Source organism: Heterodontus francisci, unplaced genomic scaffold, assembly GCF_036365525.1.
Source record: "Heterodontus francisci isolate sHetFra1 unplaced genomic scaffold, sHetFra1.hap1 HAP1_SCAFFOLD_813, whole genome shotgun sequence".
In the NCBI taxonomy this organism is placed as follows: domain Eukaryota; kingdom Metazoa; phylum Chordata; class Chondrichthyes; order Heterodontiformes; family Heterodontidae; genus Heterodontus; species Heterodontus francisci.
In genome coordinates, this window is record NW_027141019.1 from 307,399 (window position 1) to 332,973 (window position 25,575).

General features: G+C 40.0%; 1 protein-coding gene across 1 annotated transcript in view; it reads right to left on the bottom strand.

Moving 5' to 3' along the window:
• The window catches only part of LOC137361843 (solute carrier family 22 member 17-like), a gene marked incomplete at its 5' end in the record, with an annotated part of 358,561 nt that overhangs the window by 278,796 nt on the left and 54,190 nt on the right, over positions 1 to 25,575 (bottom strand). Inside the window, one exon of the mRNA XM_068026446.1 lies at positions 22,978 to 23,143. Coding sequence (XP_067882547.1) covers positions 22,978 to 23,143 — 166 coding nt within the window. The remainder of the gene's footprint in view (positions 1 to 22,977; positions 23,144 to 25,575) is intronic.

Sequence of the window (25,575 nt, forward strand, 5' to 3'; positions counted from 1 at the left end):
CGTGTATACGTTCCCTCACTCTCTATTGAAATGAGTTTGTGTTGGTATATAATCGTGTATACGTTCCCTCGCTCTCTATTGAAATGAGTTTGTGTTGGTATATAATCGTGTATACGTTCCCTCACTCTCTATTGAAATGAGTTTGTGTTGGTATATAATCGTGTATACGTTCCCTCACTCTCTATTGAAATGAGTTTGTGTTGGTATATAATCGTGTATACGTTCCCTCACTCTCTATTGAAATGAGTTTGTGTTGGTATATAATCGTGTATACGTTCCCTCACTCTCTATTGAAATGAGTTTGTGTTGGTATATAATCGTGTATACGTTCCCTCACTCTCTATTGAAATGAGTTTGTGTTGGTATATAATCGTGTATACGTTCCCTCACTCTCTATTGAAATGAGTTTGTGTTGGTATATAAACGTGTATACGTTCCCTCACTCTCTATTGAAATGAGTTTGTGTTGGTATATAATCCTGAATACGTTCCCTCACTCTCTATTGAAATGAGTTTGTGTTGGTATATAATCGTGTATACGTTCCCTCACTCTCTATTGAAATGAGTTTGTGTTGGTATATAATCGTGTATACGTTCCCTCGCTCTGTATTGAAATGAGTTTGTGTTGGTATATAATCGTGTATACGTTCCCTCACTCTCTATTGAAATGAGTTTCTGTTGGTATATAATCGTGTATACGTTCCCTCACTCTCTATTGAAATGAGTTTGTGTTGGTATATAACCGTGTATACGTTCCCTCGCTCTCTATTGAAATGAGTTTGTGTTGGTATATAATCGTGTATACGTTCCCTCACTCTCTACTGAAATGAGTTTGTGTTGGTATATAATCGTGTATACGTTCCCTCACTCTCTACTGAAATGAGTTTGTGTTGGTATATAATCGTGTATACGTTCCCTCACTCTCTACTGAAATGAGTTTGTGTTGGTATATAATCGTGTATACGTTCCCTCACTCTCTATTGAAATGAGTTTGTGTTGGTATATAACCGTGTATACGTTCCCTCACTCACTATTGAAATGAGTTTGTGTTGGTATATAATCGTGTATACGTTCCCTCACTCTCTATTGAAATGAGTTTGTGTTGGTATATAACCGTGTATACGTTCCCTCACTCTCTATTGAAATGAGTTTGTGTTGGTATATAATCGTGTATACGTTCCCTCACTCTCTATTATAATGAGTTTGTGTTGGTATATAATCGTGTATACGTTCCCTCGCTCTCTATTGAAATGAGTTTGTGTTGGTATATAATCGTGTATACGTTCCCTCGATCTCTATTGAAATGAGTTTGTGTTGGTATATAATCGTGTATACGTTCCCTCACTCTCTATTGAAATTAGTTTGTGTTGGTATATAATCGTGTATACGTTCCCTCGATCTCTATTGAAATGAGTTTGTGTTGGTATATAATCGTGTATACGTTCCCTCACTCTCTATTGAAATGAGTTTGTGTTGGTATATAATCGTGTATACGTTCCCTCGATCTCTATTGAAATGAGTTTGTGTTGGTATATAATCGTGTATACGTTCCCTCACTCTCTATTGAAATGAGTTTGTGTTGGTATATAATCATGTATACGTTCCCTCGCTCTGTATTGAAATGAGTTTGTGTTGGTATATAATCGTGTATACGTTCCCTCACTCTCGATTGAAATGAGTTTGTGTTGGTCTATAATCGTGTATACGTTCCCTCGCTCTGTATTGAAATGAGTTTGTGTTGGTATATAACCGTGTATACGTTCCCTCGCTCTCGATTGAAATGAATTTGTGTTGGTATATAATCGTGTATACGTTCCCTCAATCTCTATTGAAATGAGTTTGCGTTGGTATATAATCGTGTATACGTTCCCTCACTCTCTATTGAAATGAGTTTGTGTTGGTATATAATCGTGTATACGTTCCCTCACTCTCTATTGAAATGAGTTTGTGTTGGTATATAATCGTGTATACGTTCCCTCACTCTCTATTGAAATGAGTTTGTGTTGGTATATAATCGTGTATACGTTCCCTCACTCTCTATTGAAATGAGTTTGTGTTGGTATATAATCGTGTATACGTTCCCTCGCTCTCTATTGAAATGAGTTTGTGTTGGTATATAACCGTGTATACGTTCCCTCGCTATCTATTGAAATGAGTTTGTGTTGGTATATAATCGTGTATACGTTCCCTCGCTCTCTATTGAAATGAGTTTGTGTTGGTATATAACCGTGTATACGTTCCCTCGCTCTGTATTGAAATGAGTTTGTGTTGGTATATAATCGTGTATACGTTCCCTCACTCTCTATTGAAATGAGTTTGTGTTGGTATATAACCGTGTATACGTTCCCTCACTCTCTATTGAAATGAGTTTGTGTTGGTATATAATCATGTATACGTTCCCTCACTCTCTATTGAAATGAGTTTGTGTTGGTATATAATCATGTATACGTTCCCTCACTCTCTATTGAAATGAGTTTGTGTTGGTATATAACCGTGTATACGTTCCCTCACTCTCTATTGAAATGAGTTTGTGTTGGTATATAATCGTGTATACATTCCCTCACTCTGTATTGAAATGAGTTTGTGTTGGTATATAACCGTGTATACGTTCCCTCACTCTCTATTGAAATGAGTTTGTGTTGGTATATAATCATGTATACGTTCCCTCACTCTCTATTGAAATGAGTTTGTGTTGGTATATAATCATGTATACGTTCCCTCACTCTCTATTGAAATGAGTTTGTGTTGGTATATAACCGTGTATACGTTCCCTCACTCTCTATTGAAATGAGTTTGTGTTGGTATATAATCGTGTATACATTCCCTCACTCTGTATTGAAATGAGTTTGTGTTGGTATATAACCGTGTATACGTTCCCTCACTCTCTATTGAAATGAGTTTGTGTTGGTATATAATCGTGTATACATTCCCTCACTCTCTATTGAAATGAGTTTGTGTTGGTATATAATCGTGTATACGTTCCCTCACTCTCTATTGAAATGAGTTTGTGTTGGTATATAATCGTGTATACGTTCCCTCACTCTCTATTGAAATGAGTTTGTGTTGGTATATAATCATGTATACGTTCCTTCACTCTCTATTGAAATGAGTTTGTGTTGGTATATAATCATGTATACGTTCCCTCGCTCTGTATTGAAATGGGTTTGTGTTGGTATATAATCGTGTATACGTTCCCTCACTCTCTATTGAAATGAGTTTGTGTTGGTATATAATCATGTATACGTTCCTTCACTCTCTATTGAAATGAGTTTGTGTTGGTATATAATCATGTATACGTTCCCTCACTCTCTATTGAAATGAGTTTGTGTTGGTATATAATCATGTATACGTTCCTTCACTCTCTATTGAAATGAGTTTGTGTTGGTATATAATCATGTATACGTTCCCTCACTCTCTATTGAAATGAGTTTGTGTTGGTATATAATCGTGTATACGTTCCCTCACTCTCTATTGAAATGAGTTTGTGTTGGTATATAATCGTGTATACGTTCCCTCACTCTCTATTGAAATGAGTTTGTGTTGGTATATAATCGTGTATACGTTCCCTCACTCTCTATTGAAATGAGTTTGTGTTGGTATATAATCATGTATACGTTCCTTCACTCTCTATTGAAATGAGTTTGTGTTGGTATATAATCATGTATACGTTCCCTCACTCTCTATTGAAATGAGTTTGTGTTGGTATATAATCGTGTATACGTTCCCTCACTCTCTATTGAAATGAGTTTGTGTTGGTATATAATCGTGTATACGTTCCCTCGCTCTGTATTGAAATGAGTTTGTGTTGGTATATAATCGTGTATACGTTCCCTCACTCTCTATTGAAATGAGTTTGTGTTGGTATATAATCATGTATACGTTCCCTCACTCTCTATTGAAATGAGTTTGTGTTGGTATATAATCGTGTATACGTTCCCTCGCTCTCTATTGAAATGAGTTTGTGTTGGTATATAATCATGTATACGTTCCCTCACTCTCTATTGAAATGGGTTTGTGTTGGTATATAATCGTGTATACGTTCCCTCACTCTCTATTGAAATGAGTTTGTGTTGGTATATAATCGTGTATACGTTCCCTCGCTCTCTATTGAAATGAGTTTGTGTTGGTATATAACCGTGTATACGTTCCCTCGCTCTCTATTGAAATGAGTTTGGTTTGGTATATAATCGTGTATACGTTCCCTCGCTCTCTATTGAAATGAGTTTGTGTTGGTATATAATCGTGTATATGTTCCCTCACTCTCTATTGAAATGAGTTTGTGTTGGTATATAATCGTGTATACGTTCCCTCACTCTCTATTGAAATGAGTTTGTGTTGGTATATAATCATGTATACGTTCCCTCACTCTCTATTGAAATGGGTTTGTGTTGGTATATAATCGTGTATACGTTCCCTCACTCTCTATTGAAATGAGTTTGTGTTGGTATATAATCGTGTATACGTTCCCTCGCTCTCTATTGAAATGAGTTTGTGTTGGTATATAACCGTGTATACGTTCCCTCGCTCTCTATTGAAATGAGTTTGGTTTGGTATATAATCGTGTATACGTTCCCTCGCTCTCTATTGAAATGAGTTTGTGTTGGTATATAATCGTGTATACGTTCCCTCACTCTATTGAAATGAGTTTGTGTTGGTATATAATCGTGTATACGTTCCCTCGCTCTCTATTGAAATGAGTTTGTGTTGGTATATAATCGTGTATACGTTCCCTCACTCTCTATTGAAATGAGTTTGTGTTGGTATATAATCGTGTATACGTTCCCTCACTCTCTATTGAAATGAGTTTGTGTTGGTATATAATCGTGTATACGTTCCCTCACTCTCTATTGAAATGAGTTTGTGTTGGTATATAATCGTGTATACGTTCCCTCACTCTCTATTGAAATGAGTTTGTGTTGGTATATAATCGTGTATACGTTCCCTCACTCTCTATTGAAATGAGTTTGTGTTGGTATATAATCGTGTATACGTTCCCTCACTCTCTATTGAAATGAGTTTGTGTTGGTATATAATCGTGTATACGTTCCCTCGCTCTCTATTGAAATGAGTTTGTGTTGGTATATAAACGTGTATACGTTCCCTCGCTCTCTATTGAAATGAGTTTGTGTTGGTATATAATCGTGTATACGTTCCCTCACTCTCTATTGAAATGAGTTTGTGTTGGTATATAATCATGTATACGTTCCCTCACTCTCTATTGAAATGAGTTTGTGTTGGTATATAATCGTGTATACGTTCCCTCACTCTCTATTGAAATGAGTTTGTGTTGGTATATAATCGTGTATATGTTCCCTCACTCTCTATTTAAATGAGTTTGTGTTGGTATATAATCGTGTATACGTTCCCTCACTCTCTATTGAAATGAGTTTGTGTTGGTATATAATCATGTATACATTCCCTCACTCTCTATTGAAATGAGTTTGTGTTGGTATATAATCGTGTATACGTTCCCTCACTCTCTATTGAAATGAGTTTGTGTTGGTATATAATCGTGTATACGTTCCCTCACTCTCTATTGAAATGAGTTTGTGTTGGTATATAATCGTGTATACGTTCCCTCACTCTCTATTGAAATGAGTTTGTGTTGGTATATAATCGTGTATACGTTCCCTCACTCTCTATTGAAATGAGTTTGTGTTGGTATATAATCGTGTATACGTTCCCTCACTCTCTATTGAAATGAGTTTGTGTTGGTATATAATCATGTATACATTCCCTCACTCTCTATTGAAATGAGTTTGTGTTGGTATATAATCGTGTATACGTTCCCTCACTCTCTATTGAAATGAGTTTGTGTTGGTATATAATCATGTATACGTTCCCTCACTCTCTATTGAAATGAGTTTGTGTTGGTATATAATCGTGTATACATTCCCTCACTCTCTATTGAAATGAGCTTGTGTTGGTATATAATCGTGTATACATTCCCTCACTCTGTATTGAAATGAGTTTGTGTTGGTATATAACCGTGTATACGTTCCCTCACTCTCTATTGAAATGAGTTTGTGTTGGTATATAATCGTGTATACGTTCCCTCACTCTCTATTGAAATGAGTTTGTGTTGGTATATAAACGTGTATACGTTCCCTCGCTCTCTATTGAAATGAGTTTGTGTTGGTATATAATCGTGTATACGTTCCCTCACTCTCTATTGAAATGAGTTTGTGTTGGTATATAATCGTGTATACGTTCCCTCACTCTCTATTGAAATGAGTTTGTGTTGGTATATAATCGTGTATACGTTCCCTCACTCTCTATTGAAATGAGTTTGTGTTGGTATATAATCATGTATACGTTCCCTCACTCTCTATTGAAATGAGTTTGTGTTGGTATATAATCGTGTATACGTTCCCTCACTCTCTATTGAAATGAGTTTGTGTTGGTATATAATCATGTATACGTTCCCTCACTCTCTATTGAAATGAGTTTGTGTTGGTATATAATCATGTATACGTTCCCTCACTCTCTATTGAAATGAGTTTGTGTTGGTATATAACCGTGTATACGTTCCCTCACTCTCTATTGAAATGAGTTTGTGTTGGTATATAATCGTGTATACATTCCCTCACTCTGTATTGAAATGAGTTTGTGTTGGTATATAACCGTGTATACGTTCCCTCACTCTCTATTGAAATGAGTTTGTGTTGGTATATAATCATGTATACGTTCCCTCACTCTCTATTGAAATGAGTTTGTGTTGGTATATAATCATGTATACGTTCCCTCACTCTCTATTGAAATGAGTTTGTGTTGGTATATAACCGTGTATACGTTCCCTCACTCTCTATTGAAATGAGTTTGTGTTGGTATATAATCGTGTATACATTCCCTCACTCTGTATTGAAATGAGTTTGTGTTGGTATATAACCGTGTATACGTTCCCTCACTCTCTATTGAAATGAGTTTGTGTTGGTATATAATCGTGTATACATTCCCTCACTCTCTATTGAAATGAGTTTGTGTTGGTATATAATCGTGTATACGTTCCCTCACTCTCTATTGAAATGAGTTTGTGTTGGTATATAATCGTGTATACGTTCCCTCACTCTCTATTGAAATGAGTTTGTGTTGGTATATAATCATGTATACGTTCCCTCACTCTCTATTGAAATGAGTTTGTGTTGGTATATAATCATGTATACGTTCCCTCACTCTCTATTGAAATGAGTTTGTGTTGGTATATAATCATGTATACGTTCCCTCACTCTCTATTGAAATGAGTTTGTGTTGGTATATAATCGTGTATACGTTCCCTCACTCTCTATTGAAATGAGTTTGGTTTGGTATATAATCGTGTATACGTTCCCTCACTCTCTATTGAAATGAGTTTGTGTTGGTATATAATCATGTATACGTTCCCTCACTCTCTATTGAAATGAGTTTGTGTTGGTATATAATCATGTATACGTTCCCTCACTCTCTATTGAAATGAGTTTGTGTTGGTATATAATCGTGTATACGTTCCCTCACTCTCTATTGAAATGAGTTTGTGTTGGTATATAACCGTGTATACGTTCCCTCACTCTCTATTGAAATGAGTTTGTGTTGGTATATAATCGTGTATACGTTCCCTCACTCTCTATTGAAATGAGTTTGTGTTGGTATATAATCGTGTATACGTTCCCTCACTCTCTATTGAAATGAGTTTGTGTTGGTATATAATCGTGTATACGTTCCCTCACTCTCTATTGAAATGAGTTTGTGTTGGTATATAATCATGTATACGTTCCCTCACTCTCTATTGAAATGAGTTTGTGTTGGTATATAATCGTGTATACGTTCCCTCACTCTGTATTGAAATGAGTTTGTGTTGGTATATAACCGTGTATACGTTCCCTCACTCTCTACTGAAATGAGTTTGTGTTGGTATATAACCGTGTATACGTTCCCTCACTCTCTATTGAAATGAGTTTGTGTTGGTATATAATCGTGTATACGTTCCCTCACTCTCTATTGAAATGAGTTTGTGTTGGTATATAATCATGTATACGTTCCCTCACTCTCTATTGAAATGAGTTTGGTTTGGTATATAATCGTGTATACGTTCCCTCACTCTCTATTGAAATGAGTTTGTGTTGGTATATAATCGTGTATACGTTCCCTCACTCTCTATTGAAATGAGTTTGTGTTGGTATATAATCATGTATACGTTCCCTCACTCTCTATTGAAATGAGTTTGTGTTGGTATATAATCGTGTATACGTTCCCTCACTCTCTATTGAAATGAGTTTGTGTTGGTATATAATCGTGTATACGTTCCCTCACTCTCTATTGAAATGAGTGTGTGTTGGTATATAACCGTGTATACGTTCCCTCACTCTCTATTGAAATGAGTTTGTGTTGGTATATAATCGTGTATACATTCCCTCACTCTCTATTGAAATGAGTTTGTGTTGGTATATAATCGTGTATACGTTCCCTCACTCTCTATTGAAATGAGTTTGTGTTGGTATATAATCGTGTATACGTTCCCTCACTCTCTATTGAAATGAGTTTGTGTTGGTATATAATCGTGTATACGTTCCCTCACTCTATTGAAATGAGTTTGTGTTGGTATATAATCATGTATACGTTCCCTCACTCTCTATTGAAATGAGTTTGTGTTGGTATATAATCGTGTATACGTTCCCTCGCTCTCTATTGAAATGAGTTTGTGTTGGTATATAATCATGTATACGTTCCCTCGCTCTGTATTGAAATGGGTTTGTGTTGGTATATAATCGTGTATACGTTCCCTCACTCTCTATTGAAATGAGTTTGTGTTGGTATATAATCGTGTATACGTTCCCTCGCTCTCTATTGAAATGAGTTTGTGTTGGTATATAACCGTGTATACGTTCCCTCGCTCTCTATTGAAATGAGTTTGGTTTGGTATATAATCGTGTATACGTTCCCTCGCTCTCTATTGAAATGAGTTTGTGTTGGTATATAATCGTGTATACGTTCCCTCACTCTATTGAAATGAGTTTGTGTTGGTATATAATCGTGTATACGTTCCCTCGCTCTCTATTGAAATGAGTTTGTGTTGGTATATAATCGTGTATACGTTCCCTCACTCTCTATTGAAATGAGTTTGTGTTGGTATATAATCGTGTATACGTTCCCTCACTCTCTATTGAAATGAGTTTGTGTTGGTATATAATCGTGTATACGTTCCCTCACTCTCTATTGAAATGAGTTTGTGTTGGTATATAATCATGTATACGTTCCCTCACTCTCTATTGAAATGAGTTTGTGTTGGTATATAATCGTGTATACGTTCCCTCACTCTCTATTGAAATGAGTTTGTGTTGGTATATCAACGTGTATACGTTCCCTCGCTCTCTATTGAAATGAGTTTGTGTTGGTATATAATCGTGTATACGTTCCCTCACTCTCTATTGAAATGAGTTTGTGTTGGTATATAATCGTGTATACGTTCCCTCGCTCTCTATTGAAATGAGTTTGTGTTGGTATATAATCGTGTATACGTTCCCTCACTCTCTATTGAAATGAGTTTGTGTTGGTATATAATCGTGTATACATTCCCTCACTCTGTATTGAAATGAGTTTGTGTTGGTATATAACCGTGTATACGTTCCCTCACTCTCTATTGAAATGAGTTTGTGTTGGTATATAATCGTGTATACGTTCCCTCACTCTCTATTGAAATGAGTTTGTGTTGGTATATAATCGTGTATACGTTCCCTCACTCTCTATTGAAATGAGTTTGTGTTGGTATATAATCGTGTATACGTTCCCTCGCTCTCTATTGAAATGAGTTTGTGTTGGTATATAATCGTGTATACGTTCCCTCACTCTCTATTGAAATGAGTTTGTGTTGGTATATAATCGTGTATACATTCCCTCACTCTGTATTGAAATGAGTTTGTGTTGGTATATAACCGTGTATACGTTCCCTCACTCTCTATTGAAATGAGTTTGTGTTGGTATATAATCGTGTATACGTTCCCTCACTCTCTATTGAAATGAGTTTGTGTTGGTATATAATCATGTATACGTTCCCTCACTCTCTATTGAAATGAGTTTGTGTTGGTATATAATCGTGTATACATTCCCTCACTCTGTATTGAAATGAGTTTGTGTTGGTATATAACCGTGTATACGTTCCCTCACTCTCTATTGAAATGAGTTTGTGTTGGTATATAATCGTGTATACGTTCCCTCACTCTCTATTGAAATGAGTTTGTGTTGGTATATAATCGTGTATACGTTCCCTCACTCTCTATTGAAATGAGTTTGTGTTGGTATATAATCATGTATACGTTCCCTCACTCTCTATTGAAATGAGTTTGTGTTGGTATATAATCGTGTATACGTTCCCTCACTCTCTATTGAAATGAGTTTGTGTTGGTATATAATCATGTATACGTTCCCTCACTCTCTATTGAAATGAGTTTGTGTTGGTATATAATCATGTATACGTTCCCTCACTCTCTATTGAAATGAGTTTGTGTTGGTATATAACCGTGTATACGTTCCCTCACTCTCTATTGAAATGAGTTTGTGTTGGTATATAATCGTGTATACATTCCCTCACTCTGTATTTAAATGAGTTTGTGTTGGTATATAACCGTGTATACGTTCCCTCACTCTCTATTGAAATGAGTTTGTGTTGGTATATAATCGTGTATACATTCCCTCACTCTCTATTGAAATGAGTTTGTGTTGGTATATAATCGTGTATACGTTCCCTCACTCTCTATTGAAATGAGTTTGTGTTGGTATATAATCGTGTATACGTTCCCTCACTCTCTATTGAAATGAGTTTGTGTTGGTATATAATCATGTATACGTTCCCTCACTCTCTATTGAAATGAGTTTGTGTTGGTATATAACCGTGTATACGTTCCCTCACTCTCTATTGAAATGAGTTTGTGTTGGTATATAATCGTGTATACGTTCCCTCACTCTCTATTGAAATGAGTTTGTGTTGGTATATAATCGTGTATACGTTCCCTCACTCTGTATTGAAATGAGTTTGTGTTGGTATATAACCGTGTATACGTTCCCTCACTCTCTATTGAAATGAGTTTGTGTTGGTATATAATCGTGTATACGTTCCCTCACTCTCTATTGAAATGAGTTTGTGTTGGTATATAATCGTGTATACGTTCCCTCACTCTCTATTGAAATGAGTTTGTGTTGGTATATAACCGTGTATACGTTCCCTCACTCTCTATTGAAATGAGTTTGTGTTGGTATATAATCGTGTATACGTTCCCTCACTCTCTATTGAAATGAGTTTGTGTTGGTATATAACCGTGTATACGTTCCCTCACTCTCTATTGAAATGAGTTTGTGTTGGTATATAATCGTGTATACGTTCCCTCACTCTCTATTGAAATGAGTTTGTGTTGGTATATAATCGTGTATACGTTCCCTCACTCTCTATTGAAATGAGTTTGTGTTGGTATATAATCGTGTATACGTTCCCTCACTCTCTATTGAAATGAGTTTGTGTTGGTATATAATCATGTATACGTTCCCTCACTCTCTATTGAAATGAGTTTGTGTTGGTATATAATCGTGTATACGTTCCCTCACTCTGTATTGAAATGAGTTTGTGTTGGTATATAACCGTGTATACGTTCCCTCACTCTCTACTGAAATGAGTTTGTGTTGGTATATAACCGTGTATACGTTCCCTCACTCTCTATTGAAATGAGTTTGTGTTGGTATATAATCGTGTATACGTTCCCTCACTCTCTATTGAAATGAGTTTGTGTTGGTATATAATCATGTATACGTTCCCTCACTCTCTATTGAAATGAGTTTGGTTTGGTATATAATCGTGTATACGTTCCCTCACTCTCTATTGAAATGAGTTTGTGTTGGTATATAATCGTGTATACGTTCCCTCACTCTCTATTGAAATGAGTTTGTGTTGGTATATAATCATGTATACGTTCCCTCACTCTCTATTGAAATGAGTTTGTGTTGGTATATAATCGTGTATACGTTCCCTCACTCTCTATTGAAATGAGTTTGTGTTGGTATATAATCGTGTATACATTCCCTCACTCTCTATTGAAATGAGTTTGTGTTGGTATATAATCGTGTATACGTTCCCTCACTCTCTATTGAAATGAGTTTGTGTTGGTATATAATCGTGTATACGTTCCCTCACTCTCTATTGAAATGAGTTTGTGTTGGTATATAATCGTGTATACGTTCCCTCACTCTATTGAAATGAGTTTGTGTTGGTATATAATCGTGTATACGTTCCCTCACTCTCTATTGAAATGAGTTTGTGTTGGTATATAATCGTGTATACGTTCCCTCACTCTCTATTGAAATGAGTTTGTGTTGGTATATAATCGTGTATACGTTCCCTCACTCTCTATTGAAATGAGTTTGTGTTGGTATATAATCATGTATACGTTCCTTCACTCTCTATTGAAATGAGTTTGTGTTGGTATATAATCATGTATACGTTCCCTCGCTCTGTATTGAAATGGGTTTGTGTTGGTATATAATCGTGTATACGTTCCCTCACTCTCTATTGAAATGAGTTTGTGTTGGTATATAATCATGTATACGTTCCTTCACTCTCTATTGAAATGAGTTTGTGTTGGTATATAATCGTGTATACGTTCCCTCACTCTCTATTGAAATGAGTTTGTGTTGGTATATAACCGTGTATACGTTCCCTCACTCTCTACTGAAATGAGTTTGTGTTGGTATATAATCATGTATACGTTCCCTCACTCTCTATTGAAATGAGTTTGTGTTGGTATATAATCGTGTATACGTTCCCTCGCTCTCTATTGAAATGAGTTTGTGTTGGTATATAATCGTGTATACGTTCCCTCACTCTCTATTGAAATGAGTTTGTGTTGGTATATAATCGTGTATACGTTCCCTCACTCTCTTTTGAAATGAGTTTGTGTTGGTATATAATCATGTATACGTTCCCTCGCTCTGTATTGAAATGGGTTTGTGTTGGTATATAATCATGTATACGTTCCCTCACTCTCTATTGAAATGAGTTTGTGTTGGTATATAATCGTGTATACGTTCCCTCGCTCTCCATTGAAATGAGTTTGTGTTGGTATATAACCGTGTATACGTTCCCTCGCTCTCTATTGAAATGAGTTTGGTTTGGTATATAATCGTGTATACGTTCCCTCGCTCTCTATTGAAATGAGTTTGTGTTGGTATATAATCGTGTATACGTTCCCTCACTCTATTGAAATGAGTTTGTGTTGGTATATAATCGTGTATACGTTCCCTCGCTCTCTATTGAAATGAGTTTGTGTTGGTATATAATCGTGTATACGTTCCCTCACTCTCTATTGAAATGAGTTTGTGTTGGTATATAATCGTGTATACGTTCCCTCACTCTCTATTGAAATGAGTTTGTGTTGGTATATAATCGTGTATACGTTCCCTCACTCTCTATTGAAATGAGTTTGTGTTGGTATATAAACGTGTATACGTTCCCTCGCTCTCTATTGAAATGAGTTTGTGTTGGTATATAATCGTGTATACGTTCCCTCACTCTCTATTGAAATGAGTTTGTGTTGGTATATAATCGTGTATACGTTCCCTCGCTCTCTATTGAAATGAGTTTGTGTTGGTATTTAATCGTGTATACGTTCCCTCACTCTCTATTGAAATGAGTTTGTGTTAGTATATAATCATGTATACGTTCCCTCACTCTCTATTGAAATGAGTTTGTGTTGGTATATAATCGTGTATACATTCCCTCACTCTGTATTGAAATGAGTTTGTGTTGGTATATAATCGTGTATACGTTCCCTCACTCTCTATTGAAATGAGTTTGTGTTGGTATATAATCGTGTATACGTTCCCTCACTCTCTATTGAAATGAGTTTGTGTTGGTATATAATCGTGTATACGTTCCCTCACTCTCTATTGAAATGAGTTTGTGTTGGTATATAATCATGTATACGTTCCCTCACTCTCTATTGAAATGAGTTTGTGTTGGTATATAATCGTGTATACGTTCCCTCACTCTCTATTGAAATGAGTTTGTGTTGGTATATAATCATGTATACGTTCCCTCACTCTCTATTGAAATGAGTTTGTGTTGGTATATAACCGTGTATACGTTCCCTCACTCTCTATTGAAATGAGTCTGTGTTGGTATATAATCATGTATACGTTCCCTCACTCTCTATTGAAATGAGTTTGTGTTGGTATATAATCGTGTATACGTTCCCTCACTCTCTATTGAAATGAGTTTGTGTTGGTATATAATCGTGTATACGTTCCCTCACTCTCTATTGAAATGAGTTTGTGTTGGTATATAATCATGTATACGTTCCCTCACTCTCTATTGAAATGAGTTTGTGTTGGTATATAACCGTGTATACGTTCCCTCACTCTCTATTGAAATGAGTTTGTGTTGGTATATAATCGTGTATACATTCCCTCACTCTGTATTTAAATGAGTTTGTGTTGGTATATAACCGTGTATACGTTCCCTCACTCTCTATTGAAATGAGTTTGTGTTGGTATATAATCATGTATACGTTCCCTCACTCTCTATTGAAATGAGTTTGTGTTGGTATATAATCATGTATACGTTCCCTCACTCTCTATTGAAATGAGTTTGTGTTGGTATATAACCGTGTATACGTTCCCTCACTCTCTATTGAAATAAGTTTGTGTTGGTATATAATCGTGTATACATTCCCTCACTCTGTATTGAAATGAGTTTGTGTTGGTATATAACCGTGTATACGTTCCCTCACTCTCTATTGAAATGAGTTTGTGTTGGTATATAATCGTGTATACATTCCCTCACTCTCTATTGAAATGAGTTTGTGTTGGTATATAATCGTGTATACGTTCCCTCACTCTCTATTGAAATGAGTTTGTGTTGGTATATAATCGTGTATACGTTCCCTCACTCTCTATTGAAATGAGTTTGTGTTGGTATATAATCATGTATACGTTCCCTCACTCTCTATTGAAATGAGTTTGTGTTGGTATATAATCGTGTATACGTTCCCTCACTCTCTTTTGAAATGAGTTTGTGTTGGTATATAATCATGTATACGTTCCCTCACTCTCTATTGAAATGAGTTTGTGTTGGTATATAATCGTGTATACGTTCCCTCACTCTCTATTGAAATGAGTTTGTGTTGGTATATAAACGTGTATACGTTCCCTCGCTCTCTATTGAAATGAGTTTGTGTTGGTATATAATCGTGTATACGTTCCCTCACTCTCTATTGAAATGAGTTTGTGTTGGTATATAATCGTGTATACGTTCCCTCGCTCTCTATTGAAATGAGTTTGTGTTGGTATATAATCGTGTATACGTTCCCTCGCTCTCTATTGAAATGAGTTTGTGTTGGTATATAATCATGTATACGTTCCCTCACTCTGTATTGAAATGAGTTTGTGTTGGTATATAACCGTGTATACGTTCCCTCACTCTCTATTGAAATGAGTTTGTGTTGGTATATAATCGTGTATACGTTCCCTCACTCTCTATTGAAATGAGTTTGTGTTGGTATATAATCGTGTATACGTTCCCTCACTCTGTATTGAAATGAGTTTGTGTTGGTATATAATCGTGTATACGTTCCCTCGCTCTCTATTGAAATGAGTTTGTGTTGGTATATAATCGTGTATACGTTCCCTCACTCTCTATTGAAATGAGTTTGTGTTGGTATATAATCGTGTATACGTTCCCTCACTCTCTATTGAAATGAGTTTGTGTTGGTATATAATCGTGTATACGTTCCCTCACTCTCTATTGAAATGAGTTTGTGTTGGTATATAATCGTGTATACGTTCCCTCACTCTCTATTGAAATGAGTTTGTGTTGGTATATAACCGTGTATACGTTCCCTCACTCTCTATTGAAATGAGTTTGTGTTGGTATATAATCGTGTATACGTTCCCTCACTCTCTATTGAAATGAGTTTGTGTTGGTATATAATCATGTATACGTTCCCTCACTCTCTATTGAAATGAGTTTGTGTTGGTATATAATCGTGTATACGTTCCCTCACTCACTATTGAAATGAGTTTGTGTTGGTATATAACCGTGTATACGTTCCCTCACTCTCTATTGAAATGAGTTTGTGTTGGTATATAATCGTGTATACATTCCCTCACTCTCTATTGAAATGAGTTTGTGTTGGTATATAATCGTGTATACGTTCCCTCACTCTCTATTGAAATGAGTTTGTGTTGGTATATAACCGTGTATACGTTCCCTCACTCTCTATTGAAATGAGTTTGTGTTGGTATATAATCGTGTATACGTTCCCTCACTCTCTATTGAAATGAGTTTGTGTTGGTATATAATCATGTATACGTTCCCTCACTCTCTATTGAAATGAGTTTGTGTTGGTATATAATCGTGTATACGTTCCCTCACTCTGTATTGAAATGAGTTTGTGTTGGTATATAACCGTGTATACGTTCCCTCACTCTCTACTGAAATGAGTTTGTGTTGGTATATAACCGTGTATACGTTCCCTCACTCTCTATTGAAATGAGTTTGTGTTGGTATATAATCGTGTATACGTTCCCTCACTCTCTATTGAAATGAGTTTGTGTTGGTATATAATCATGTATACGTTCCCTCACTCTCTATTGAAATGAGTTTGGTTTGGTATATAATCGTGTATACGTTCCCTCACTCTCTATTGAAATGAGTTTGTGTTGGTATATAATCGTGTATACGTTCCCTCACTCTCTATTGAAATGAGTTTGTGTTGGTATATAATCATGTATACGTTCCCTCACTCTCTATTGAAATGAGTTTGTGTTGGTATATAATCGTGTATACGTTCCCTCACTCTCTATTGAAATGAGTTTGTGTTGGTATATAATCGTGTATACGTTCCCTCACTCTCTATTGAAATGAGTTTGTGTTGGTATATAACCGTGTATACGTTCCCTCACTCTCTATTGAAATGAGTTTGTGTTGGTATATAATCGTGTATACATTCCCTCACTCTCTATTGAAATGAGTTTGTGTTGGTATATAATCGTGTATACGTTCCCTCACTCTCTATTGAAATGAGTTTGTGTTGGTATATAATCGTGTATACGTTCCCTCACTCTCTATTGAAATGAGTTTGTGTTGGTATATAATCGTGTATACGTTCCCTCACTCTATTGAAATGAGTTTGTGTTGGTATATAATCGTGTATACGTTCCCTCACTCTCTATTGAAATGAGTTTGTGTTGGTATATAACCGTGTATACGTTCCCTCACTCTCTATTGAAATGAGTTTGTGTTGGTATATAATCGTGTATACGTTCCCTCACTCTCTATTGAAATGAGTTTGTGTTGGTATATAATCGTGTATACGTTCCTCGCTCTCTATTGAAATGAGTTTGTGTTGGTATATAATCATGTATACGTTCCCTCACTCTCTATTGAAATGAGTTTGTGTTGGTATATAATCGTGTATACGTTCCCTCACTCTCTATTGAAATGAGTTTGTGTTGGTATATAATCGTGTATACGTTCCCTCACTCTCTATTGAAATGAGTTTGTGTTGGTATATAATCGTGTATACGTTCCCTCACTCTCTATTGAAATGAGTTTGTGTTGGTATATAATCGTGTATACGTTCCCTCACTCTCTATTGAAATGAGTTTGTGTTGGTATATAATCGTGTATACGTTCCCTCACTCTCTATTGAAATGAGTTTGTGTTGGTATATAATCGTGTATACGTTCCCTCGCTCTGTATTGAAATAAGTTTGTGTTGGTATATAATCATGTATACGTTCCCTCACTCTCTATTGAAATGAGTTTGTGTTGGTATATAATCGTGTATACGTTCCCTCACTCTCTATTGAAATGAGTTTGTGTTGGTATATAATCATGTATACGTTCCCTCACTCTCTATTGAAATGAGTTTGTGTTGGTATATAATCGTGTATACGTTCCCTCACTCTCTATTGAAATGAGTTTGTGTTGGTATATAATCGTGTATACGTTCCCTCACTCTCTATTGAAATGAGTTTGTGTTGGTATATAATCGTGTATACGTTCCCTCACTCTCTATTGAAATGAGTTTGTGTTGGTATATAAACGTGTATACGTTCCCTCACTCTCTATTGAAATGAGTTTGTGTTGGTATATAATCGTGTATACGTTCCCTCGCTCTCTATTGAAATGAGTTTGTGTTGGTATATAATCGTGTATACGTTCCCTCACTCTCGATTGAAATGAGTTTGTGTTGGTATATAACCGTGTATACGTTCCCTCACTCTCTATTGAAATGAGTTTGTGTTGGTATATAATCGTGTATACGTTCCCTCACTCTCTATTGAAATGAGTTTGTGTTGGTATATAATCGTGTATACGTTCCCTCACTCTCTATTGAAATGAGTTTGTGTTGGTATATAATCGTGTATACGTTCCCTCGCTCTGTATTGAAATAAGTTTGTGTTGGTATATAATCATGTATACGTTCCCTCACTCTCTATTGAAATGAGTTTGTGTTGGTATATAATCGTGTATACGTTCCCTCACTCTCTATTGAAATGAGTTTGTGTTGGTATATAATCGTGTATACGTTCCCTCACTCTCGATTGAAATGAATTTGTGTTGGTATATAATCGTGTATACGTTCCCTCACTCTCTATTGAAATGAGTTTGTGTTGGTATATAATCATGTATACGTTCCCTCACTCTCTATTGAAATGAGTTTGTGTTGGTATATAACCGTGTATACGTTCCCTCGCTCTGTATTGAAATGAGTTTGTGTTGGTATATAATCGTGTATACGTTCCCTCACTCTCTATTGAAATGAGTTTGTGTTGGTATATAATCGTGTATACGTTCCCTCGCTCTGTATTGAAATGAGTTTGTGTTGGTATATAATCGTGTATACGTTCCCTCACTCTCTATTGAAATGAGTTTGTGTTGGTATATAATCGTGTATACGTTCCCTCACTCTCTATTGAAATGAGTTTGTGTTGGTATATAATCGTGTATACGTTCCCTCACTCTCTATTGAAATGAGTTTGTGTTGGTATATAATCGTGTATACGTTCCCTCACTCTCTATTGAAATGAGTTTGTGTTGGTATATAATCATGTATACGTTCCCTCACTCTCTATTGAAATGAGTTTGTGTTGGTATATAATCGTGTATACGTTCCCTCGCTCTCTATTGAAATGAGTTTGTGTTGGTATATAATCGTGTATACGTTCCCTCGCTCTCTATTGAAATGAGTTTGTGTTGGTATATAATCGTGTATACGTTCCCTCGCTCTCTATTGAAATGAGTTTGTGTTGGTATATAATCGTGTATACGTTCCCTCGCTCTCTATTGAAATGAGTTTGTGTTGGTATATAATCGTGTATACGTTCCCTCACTCTCTATTGAAATGAGTTTGTGTTGGTATATAATCGTGTATACGTTCCCTCACTCTCTATTGAAATGAGTTTGTGTTGGTATATAATCGTGTATACGTTCCCTCGCTCTCTATTGAAATGAGTTTGTGTTGGTATATAATCGTGTATACATTCCTTCACTCTCTATTGAAATGAGTTTGTGTTGGTATATAATCGTGTATACGTTCCCTCACTCTCTATTGAAATGAGTTTGTGTTGGTATATAATCGTGTATACATTCCTTCACTCTCTATTGAAATGAGTTTGTGTTGGTATATAATCGTGTATACGTTCCCTCACTCTCTATTGAAATGAGTTTGTGTTGGTATATAATCGTGTATACGTTCCCTCACTCTCTATTGAAATGAGTTTGTGTTGGTATATAATCGTGTATACATTCCCTCACTCTCTATTGAAATGAGTTTGTGTTGGTATATAATCGTGTATACATTCCTTCACTCTCTATTGAAATGAGTTTGTGTTGGTATATAATCGTGTATACGTTCCCTCGCTCTCTATTGAAATGAGTTTGTGTTGGTATATAATCGTGTATACATTCCTTCACTCTCTATTGAAATGAGTTTGTGTTGGTATATAACCGTGTATACGTTCCCTCACTCTCTATTGAAATGAGTTTGTGTTGGTATATAATCGTGTATACGTTCCCTCGCTCTCTATTGAAATGAGTTTGTGTTGGTATATAATCGTGTATACGTTCCCTCGCTCTCTATTGAAATGAGTTTGTGTTGGTATATAATCGTGTATACGTTCCCTCGCTCTCTATTGAAATGAGTTTGTGTTGGTATATAATCATGTATACGTTCCCTCACTCTCTATTGAAATGAGTTTGTGTTGGTATATAATCGTGTATATGTTCCCTCACTCTCTATTGAAATGAGTTTGTGTTGGTATATAACCGTGTATACGTTCCCTCACTCTCTATTGAAATGAGTTTGTGTTGGTATATAATGAAATCCAAAGAGATTGTCACGGATGTGATGATGGAGATCTCATCAACATTGTTCAAAAATGAGCAATTAAAGTGTGTGAATGAGTGAGTGTGTGAGTTGGAGTCTGTGTGAGTGTGTTTGTGATTATGAGTGAGTGAGTCAGTGTGTGCGAGTGTGTGTGTGTGAGTGAGAGAGTGAGTGTGAGTGAGTGTGAGTGGGTGTGAGTGGGTGAGTGAGTGAGTGAGTGAGTGAGAGAGAGGGTGAGTGAGTGAGTGAGTGAGTGGGTGAGTGAGTGGGTGAGTGAGTGGGTGAGTGAGTGGGTGAGTGAGTGGGTGAGTGAGTGGGTGAGTGAGTGGGTGAGTGAGTGAGTGGGTGAGTGAGTGGGTGAGTGAGTGGGTGAGTGAGTGGGTGAGTGAGTGGGTGAGTGAGTGGGTGAGTGAGTGGGTGAGTGGCTGAGTGAGTGGGTGAGTGAGTGAGTGGGTGAGTGGGTGAGTGAGTGGGTGAGTGGGTGAGTGAGTGGGTGAGTGAGTGGGTGAGTGGGTGAGTGAGTGGCTGAGTGGGTGAGTGGGTGGGTGAGTGAGTGAGTGGGTGGGTGGGTGGGTGGGTGAGTGAGTGAGTGAGTGAGTGAGTGAGTGAGTGAGTGAGTGAGTGAGTGAGTGGGTGAGTGAGTGGCTGAGTGGGTGAGTGAGTGGGTGAGTGAGTGGGTGAGTGAGTGAGTGAGTGAGTGAGTGAGTGAGTGAGTGAGTGAGTGAGTGAGTGAGTGAGTGAGTGAGTGAGTGAGTGAGTGAGTGAGTGAGTGAGTGGGTGAGTGAGTGGGTGAGTGGGTGAGTGGGTGAGTGGGTGAGTGAGTGAGTGAGTGAGTGAGCGGCTGAGTGGGTGAGTGGGTGAGTGAGTGAGTGAGTGAGTGAGTGGGTGAGTGAGCGGCTGAGTGGGTGAGTGAGTGAGTGAGTGGGTGAGTGAGTGGCTGAGTGGGTGAGTGAGTGGCTGAGTGGGTGAGTGAGTGGGTGAGTGAGTGGGTGAGTGAGTGGGTGAGTGGGTGAGTGAGTGGCTGAGTGGGTGAGTGAGTGAGTGAGTGAGTGGCTGAGTGGGTGAGTGAGTGAGTGAGTGAGTGAGTGGGTGAGTGAGTGGCTGAGTGGGTGAGTGAGTGGCTGAGTGGGTGAGTGAGTGGGTGAGTGAGTGGGTGAGTGGGTGAGTGAGTGGCTGAGTGGGTGAGTGAGTGAGTGAGTGAGTGGCTGAGTGGGTGAGTGAGTGGCTGAGTGGGTGAGTGAGTGGGTGAGTGAGTGAGTGGGTGAGTGAGTGGGTGAGTGGGTGAGTGAGTGGGTGAGTGGGTGAGTGAGTGGGTGAGTGAGTGGGTGAGTGGGTGAGTTGGTGAGTGAGTGAGTGAGTGAGTGAGTGAGTGAGTGAGTGAGTGAGTGAGTGTGTGAGTGAGTGAGTGTGTGAGTGAGTGTGTGAGTGAGTGAGTGGCTGAGTGGGTGAGTGAGTGGCTGAGTGGGTGAGTGAGTGAGTGAGTGAGTGAGTGAGTGAGTGAGTGAGTGGGTGGGTGGGTGGGTGAGTGAGTGAGTGAGTGAGTGAGTGTGTGAGTGAGTGAGTGTGTGAGTGAGTGAGTGAGTGTGAGTGAGTGAGTGAGTGAGTGAGTGAGTGAGTGAGTGTGCGAGTGAGTGAGTGAGTGGGTGAGTGGGTGAGTTGGTGAGTGAGTGAGTGAGTGAGTGAGTGAGTGAGTGAGTGAGTGAGTGTGTGAGTGAGTGAGTGTGTGAGTGAGTGAGTGTGTGAGTGAGTGAGTGGCTGAGTGGGTGAGTGAGTGGCTGAGTGGGTGAGTGAGTGAGTGAGTGAGTGGGTGGGTGGGTGGGTGGGTGAGTGAGTGAGTGAGTGAGTGAGTGTGTGAGTGAGTGAGTGTGTGAGTGAGTGAGTGAGTGTGAGTGAGTGAGTGAGTGTGAGTGAGTGAGTGAGTGAGTGAGTGAGTGAGTGTGCGAGTGAGTGAGTGAGTGGGTGTGTGAGTGAGTGAGTGAGTGAGTGAGTGAGTGAGTGTGAGTGAGTGGGTGAGTGGGTGTGTGAGTGAGTGAGTGAATGAGTGAGTGAGTGAGTGGGTGGGTGAGTGAGTGAGTGAGTGAGTGAGTGAGTGAGTGAGTGAGTGAGGGAGTGAGTGAGTGAGTGAGTGTGCGTGTGAGTGAGTGAGTGGGTCAGGGAGTGAGTGAATGAGTGAGTGAGTGGGTGAGTGAGTGAGTGAGTGAGTGAGTGGGTGGGTGAGTGAGTGAGTGAGTGAGTGAGTGAGTGAGTGAGTGAGTGAGTGAGTGAGTGAGTGAGTGAGTGAGTGAGTGAGTGAGTGGGTGAGTGGGTGAGTGAGTGGGTGAGTGAGTGGGTGAGTGAGTGGGTGAGTGAGTGGGTGAGTGAGTGGGTGAGTGAGTGGGTGAGTGAGTGGGTGAGTGAGTGGGTGGGTGAGTGGGTGGGTGAGTGGGTGGGTGAGTGAGTGGGTGGGTGAGTGTGTGGGTGGGTGAGTGAGTGGGTGGGTGAGGGAGGGAGTGAGTGGGTAGGTGGGTGGGTGAGTGAGTGAGTGAGTGAATGAGTGAGTGAGTGAGTGGGTGAGTGAGTGTGAATGAGTGAGTGAGTGTCGGAGGGAGGGATTGAGGGAGAGGGTGGCAGTCCTGAGCCGAAACCACTCACCAGTATATGAGAAAGAGGGCGAGGGGGGCAGTAATGACCCCCTGTAGAAAACGCCAGTCTCCACAACCGACAGCAAGTCCCAGCAACAGGAAGTGACCGCCCACTGCGAGGAATCCGGCTGTCATTGACACGAGGAGTCGGTGAGGAGGGTCACACAGCTCCAACCCTGAAAGTTAAGTGCAACAAATTACCAAATAACCCAACCAGAGAATCCCAACCCTTCCGTCATTCACAACAATCCCTACCAACCACCTGGAGAGACACAACAGAACAGATTCATTAACACCTGACCCCATCAAACACTCCCAGGACAGGTACAGCACGGGGTTAGATACAGAGTAAAGCTCCCTCTACACTGTCCCCATCAAACACTCCCAGGACAGGTACAGTACGGGGGTTAGATACAGAGTAAAGCTCCCTCTACACTGTCCCCATCAAACACTCCCAGGACAGGTACAGTACGGGGGTTAGATACAGAGTAAAGCTCCCTCGACACTGTCCCCCATCAAACACTCCCCAGGACAGGTACAGTACGGGGGTTAGATACAGAGTAAAGCTCCCTCTACACTGTCCCCATCAAACACTCCCAGGACAGGTACAGTACGGGGGTTAGATACAGAGTAAAGCTCCCTCTACACTGTCCTCATCAAACACTCCCCAGGACAGGTACAGCATGGGGTTGGCTGCTGGCTAATTGGAGTATTGACTGCTGATTGCAGCAACGAGCCTCAGCTGAGAGTGCTGGTGGCAGTTGGAGGTTGCAGAGGTGGAGAGAGGAGCTGCACTGTGTAAGGGAGAGCAGCTACCAACAAGCAGAGGAAAACTCCAACAACAGTCTCCATTAAAGAGAAGAAAGGGACATTTTGTGGAAACAAGGCTTTGTCTGGAGGTGGGTGCTGAACACCAGTAATTTACTTTGGACTGTTGGGGGAGGAACAAGTGGCTGGAACAACAAGGGGTGGGGCTGCCAATTCAACAGGAGTCTGTGCTGCTGCAAAAGCACACAGGGAAGCTCCCTCCCCACCCCAATTGCCAAGCCTGGGTCAGCTGAAGCTGCCCAGCTAAACAGACGGAAGGGGATAGATAGTGCCTGGGCAGCTTCAGCTGACCCAGGTGAAGACGACTCCCCCAACCAGAAGACCGGAAGACCAACTTCAAAGACTGTTTGTTTTAAGTGTACTGTGAGCACCACCTCCAGAAAGCAAATCATCCCTTCCAGCCTGCCTTTGCCTCTCCTCTCTTACCTCAGCCTCTCCACTAACCTGTTGTTTGTTTGTTTGTCTTTTCAAATTTTTCTGTGAATCTGTTATTTAGTGTGCAAGTCCACAATTTGGGGTGGGTTTAGCTCTTGGACCCATGGCAAGCCCTTCATCACCGGTGGCGGGGCCCTCTACTACCTACGCAGCTGCAGCTTCTGTGGCTGCCCACGTGGCCCCGTCACCCTTTAAATTATTGACATGCAGCCATGGGGTGAAGAGCTATCCCCACCCCAACATGTCTATTGAGGCCTGCGTTAAGGCAATGGCCGTGGTTGTCGGCCCCTCGGCCATTGTTGCGGCCTCAAAAATGTATGGGAAGGCTGTGTTCTTTTTGAAGACCGAGCGGGCGGTGTCCCTGGCCCCGAGTAAAGGGCTCACTGTGGGGGGGACCTTCCTGCCAGTGGACCCTCTGGGGGCCACTGCGCATCGGATAATGTTGTCCAACGTCCCACCCTTCATTCCCAGTGAGCTCCTCCTCCCCCACCTACACCATCTGGGGGAGGTGAGGTCGGGGATCACCCCAGTCCGGCTTGGTCTTCGGGAGCACAGCCTCCAACATGTCTACTCCTTCCGCCGCCAGTTATTTATGCAGCTGGCGCGGGAGGAGGACACGGAGGGCCAATTTAATGTGGAGTTCCAGGGGACGGCCTACCGCGTCTTTTGGACCTCGGACGGGGCGCGGTGCCACGTCTGCAAGGGGGTGGGGCATGTTCGGAAGAACTGCCCCAACCTCCCGGCCGCCAGCTCCACCTCGGCGGCCCAGAGTGGTTCCACAGCACCTCCTCCCACTCCCCCTGCACATCCAACAGACACCGCTCAGTCGGTTCCGGAGGCTGTGGTTTTCACAGCCTCTAGCGGGGAGGGGAGCGTCCGTCCGAGCGGAAGGAAGACGCGGGGAAAAAAGAAACATCGTGAGGCGCGTCCCCTGGACACTTTGACTCAACCCGAGCCTGAGCTCAGCCCAAAGCCCATTCCCATGGAATCCACCTGTCCCAGGGCTGGGCTCAGGCCCAGGGTGACTAAAAAAGGAAAAAAGGGTGCGGAGGCGGAGGCCTCTGATGACATGGAGGTCTCTGAGTCTCCGCGCCCAAGTGCGAAAAAGAGGAGAAGGCACCCCTCCACAGAAATAACACAGGGCCCTGAGGTGCAGGGCCCATCTGTTGGAGGGGAGCTGCCTCCTGTTTCTGGTCCTCAGGTGCCCCCTACCGCCACCACCAAGGCTGCAAAGTCCGGGCAGGTGCACTCTATTCCTCAGGATGGAGGGGAGGGGATGGCCCCGGTACGTGAGGCCCCTCCTGAAGGAGTAAGTGGGGCCCTGCTTGTGGTGGGGGAGCCTGGG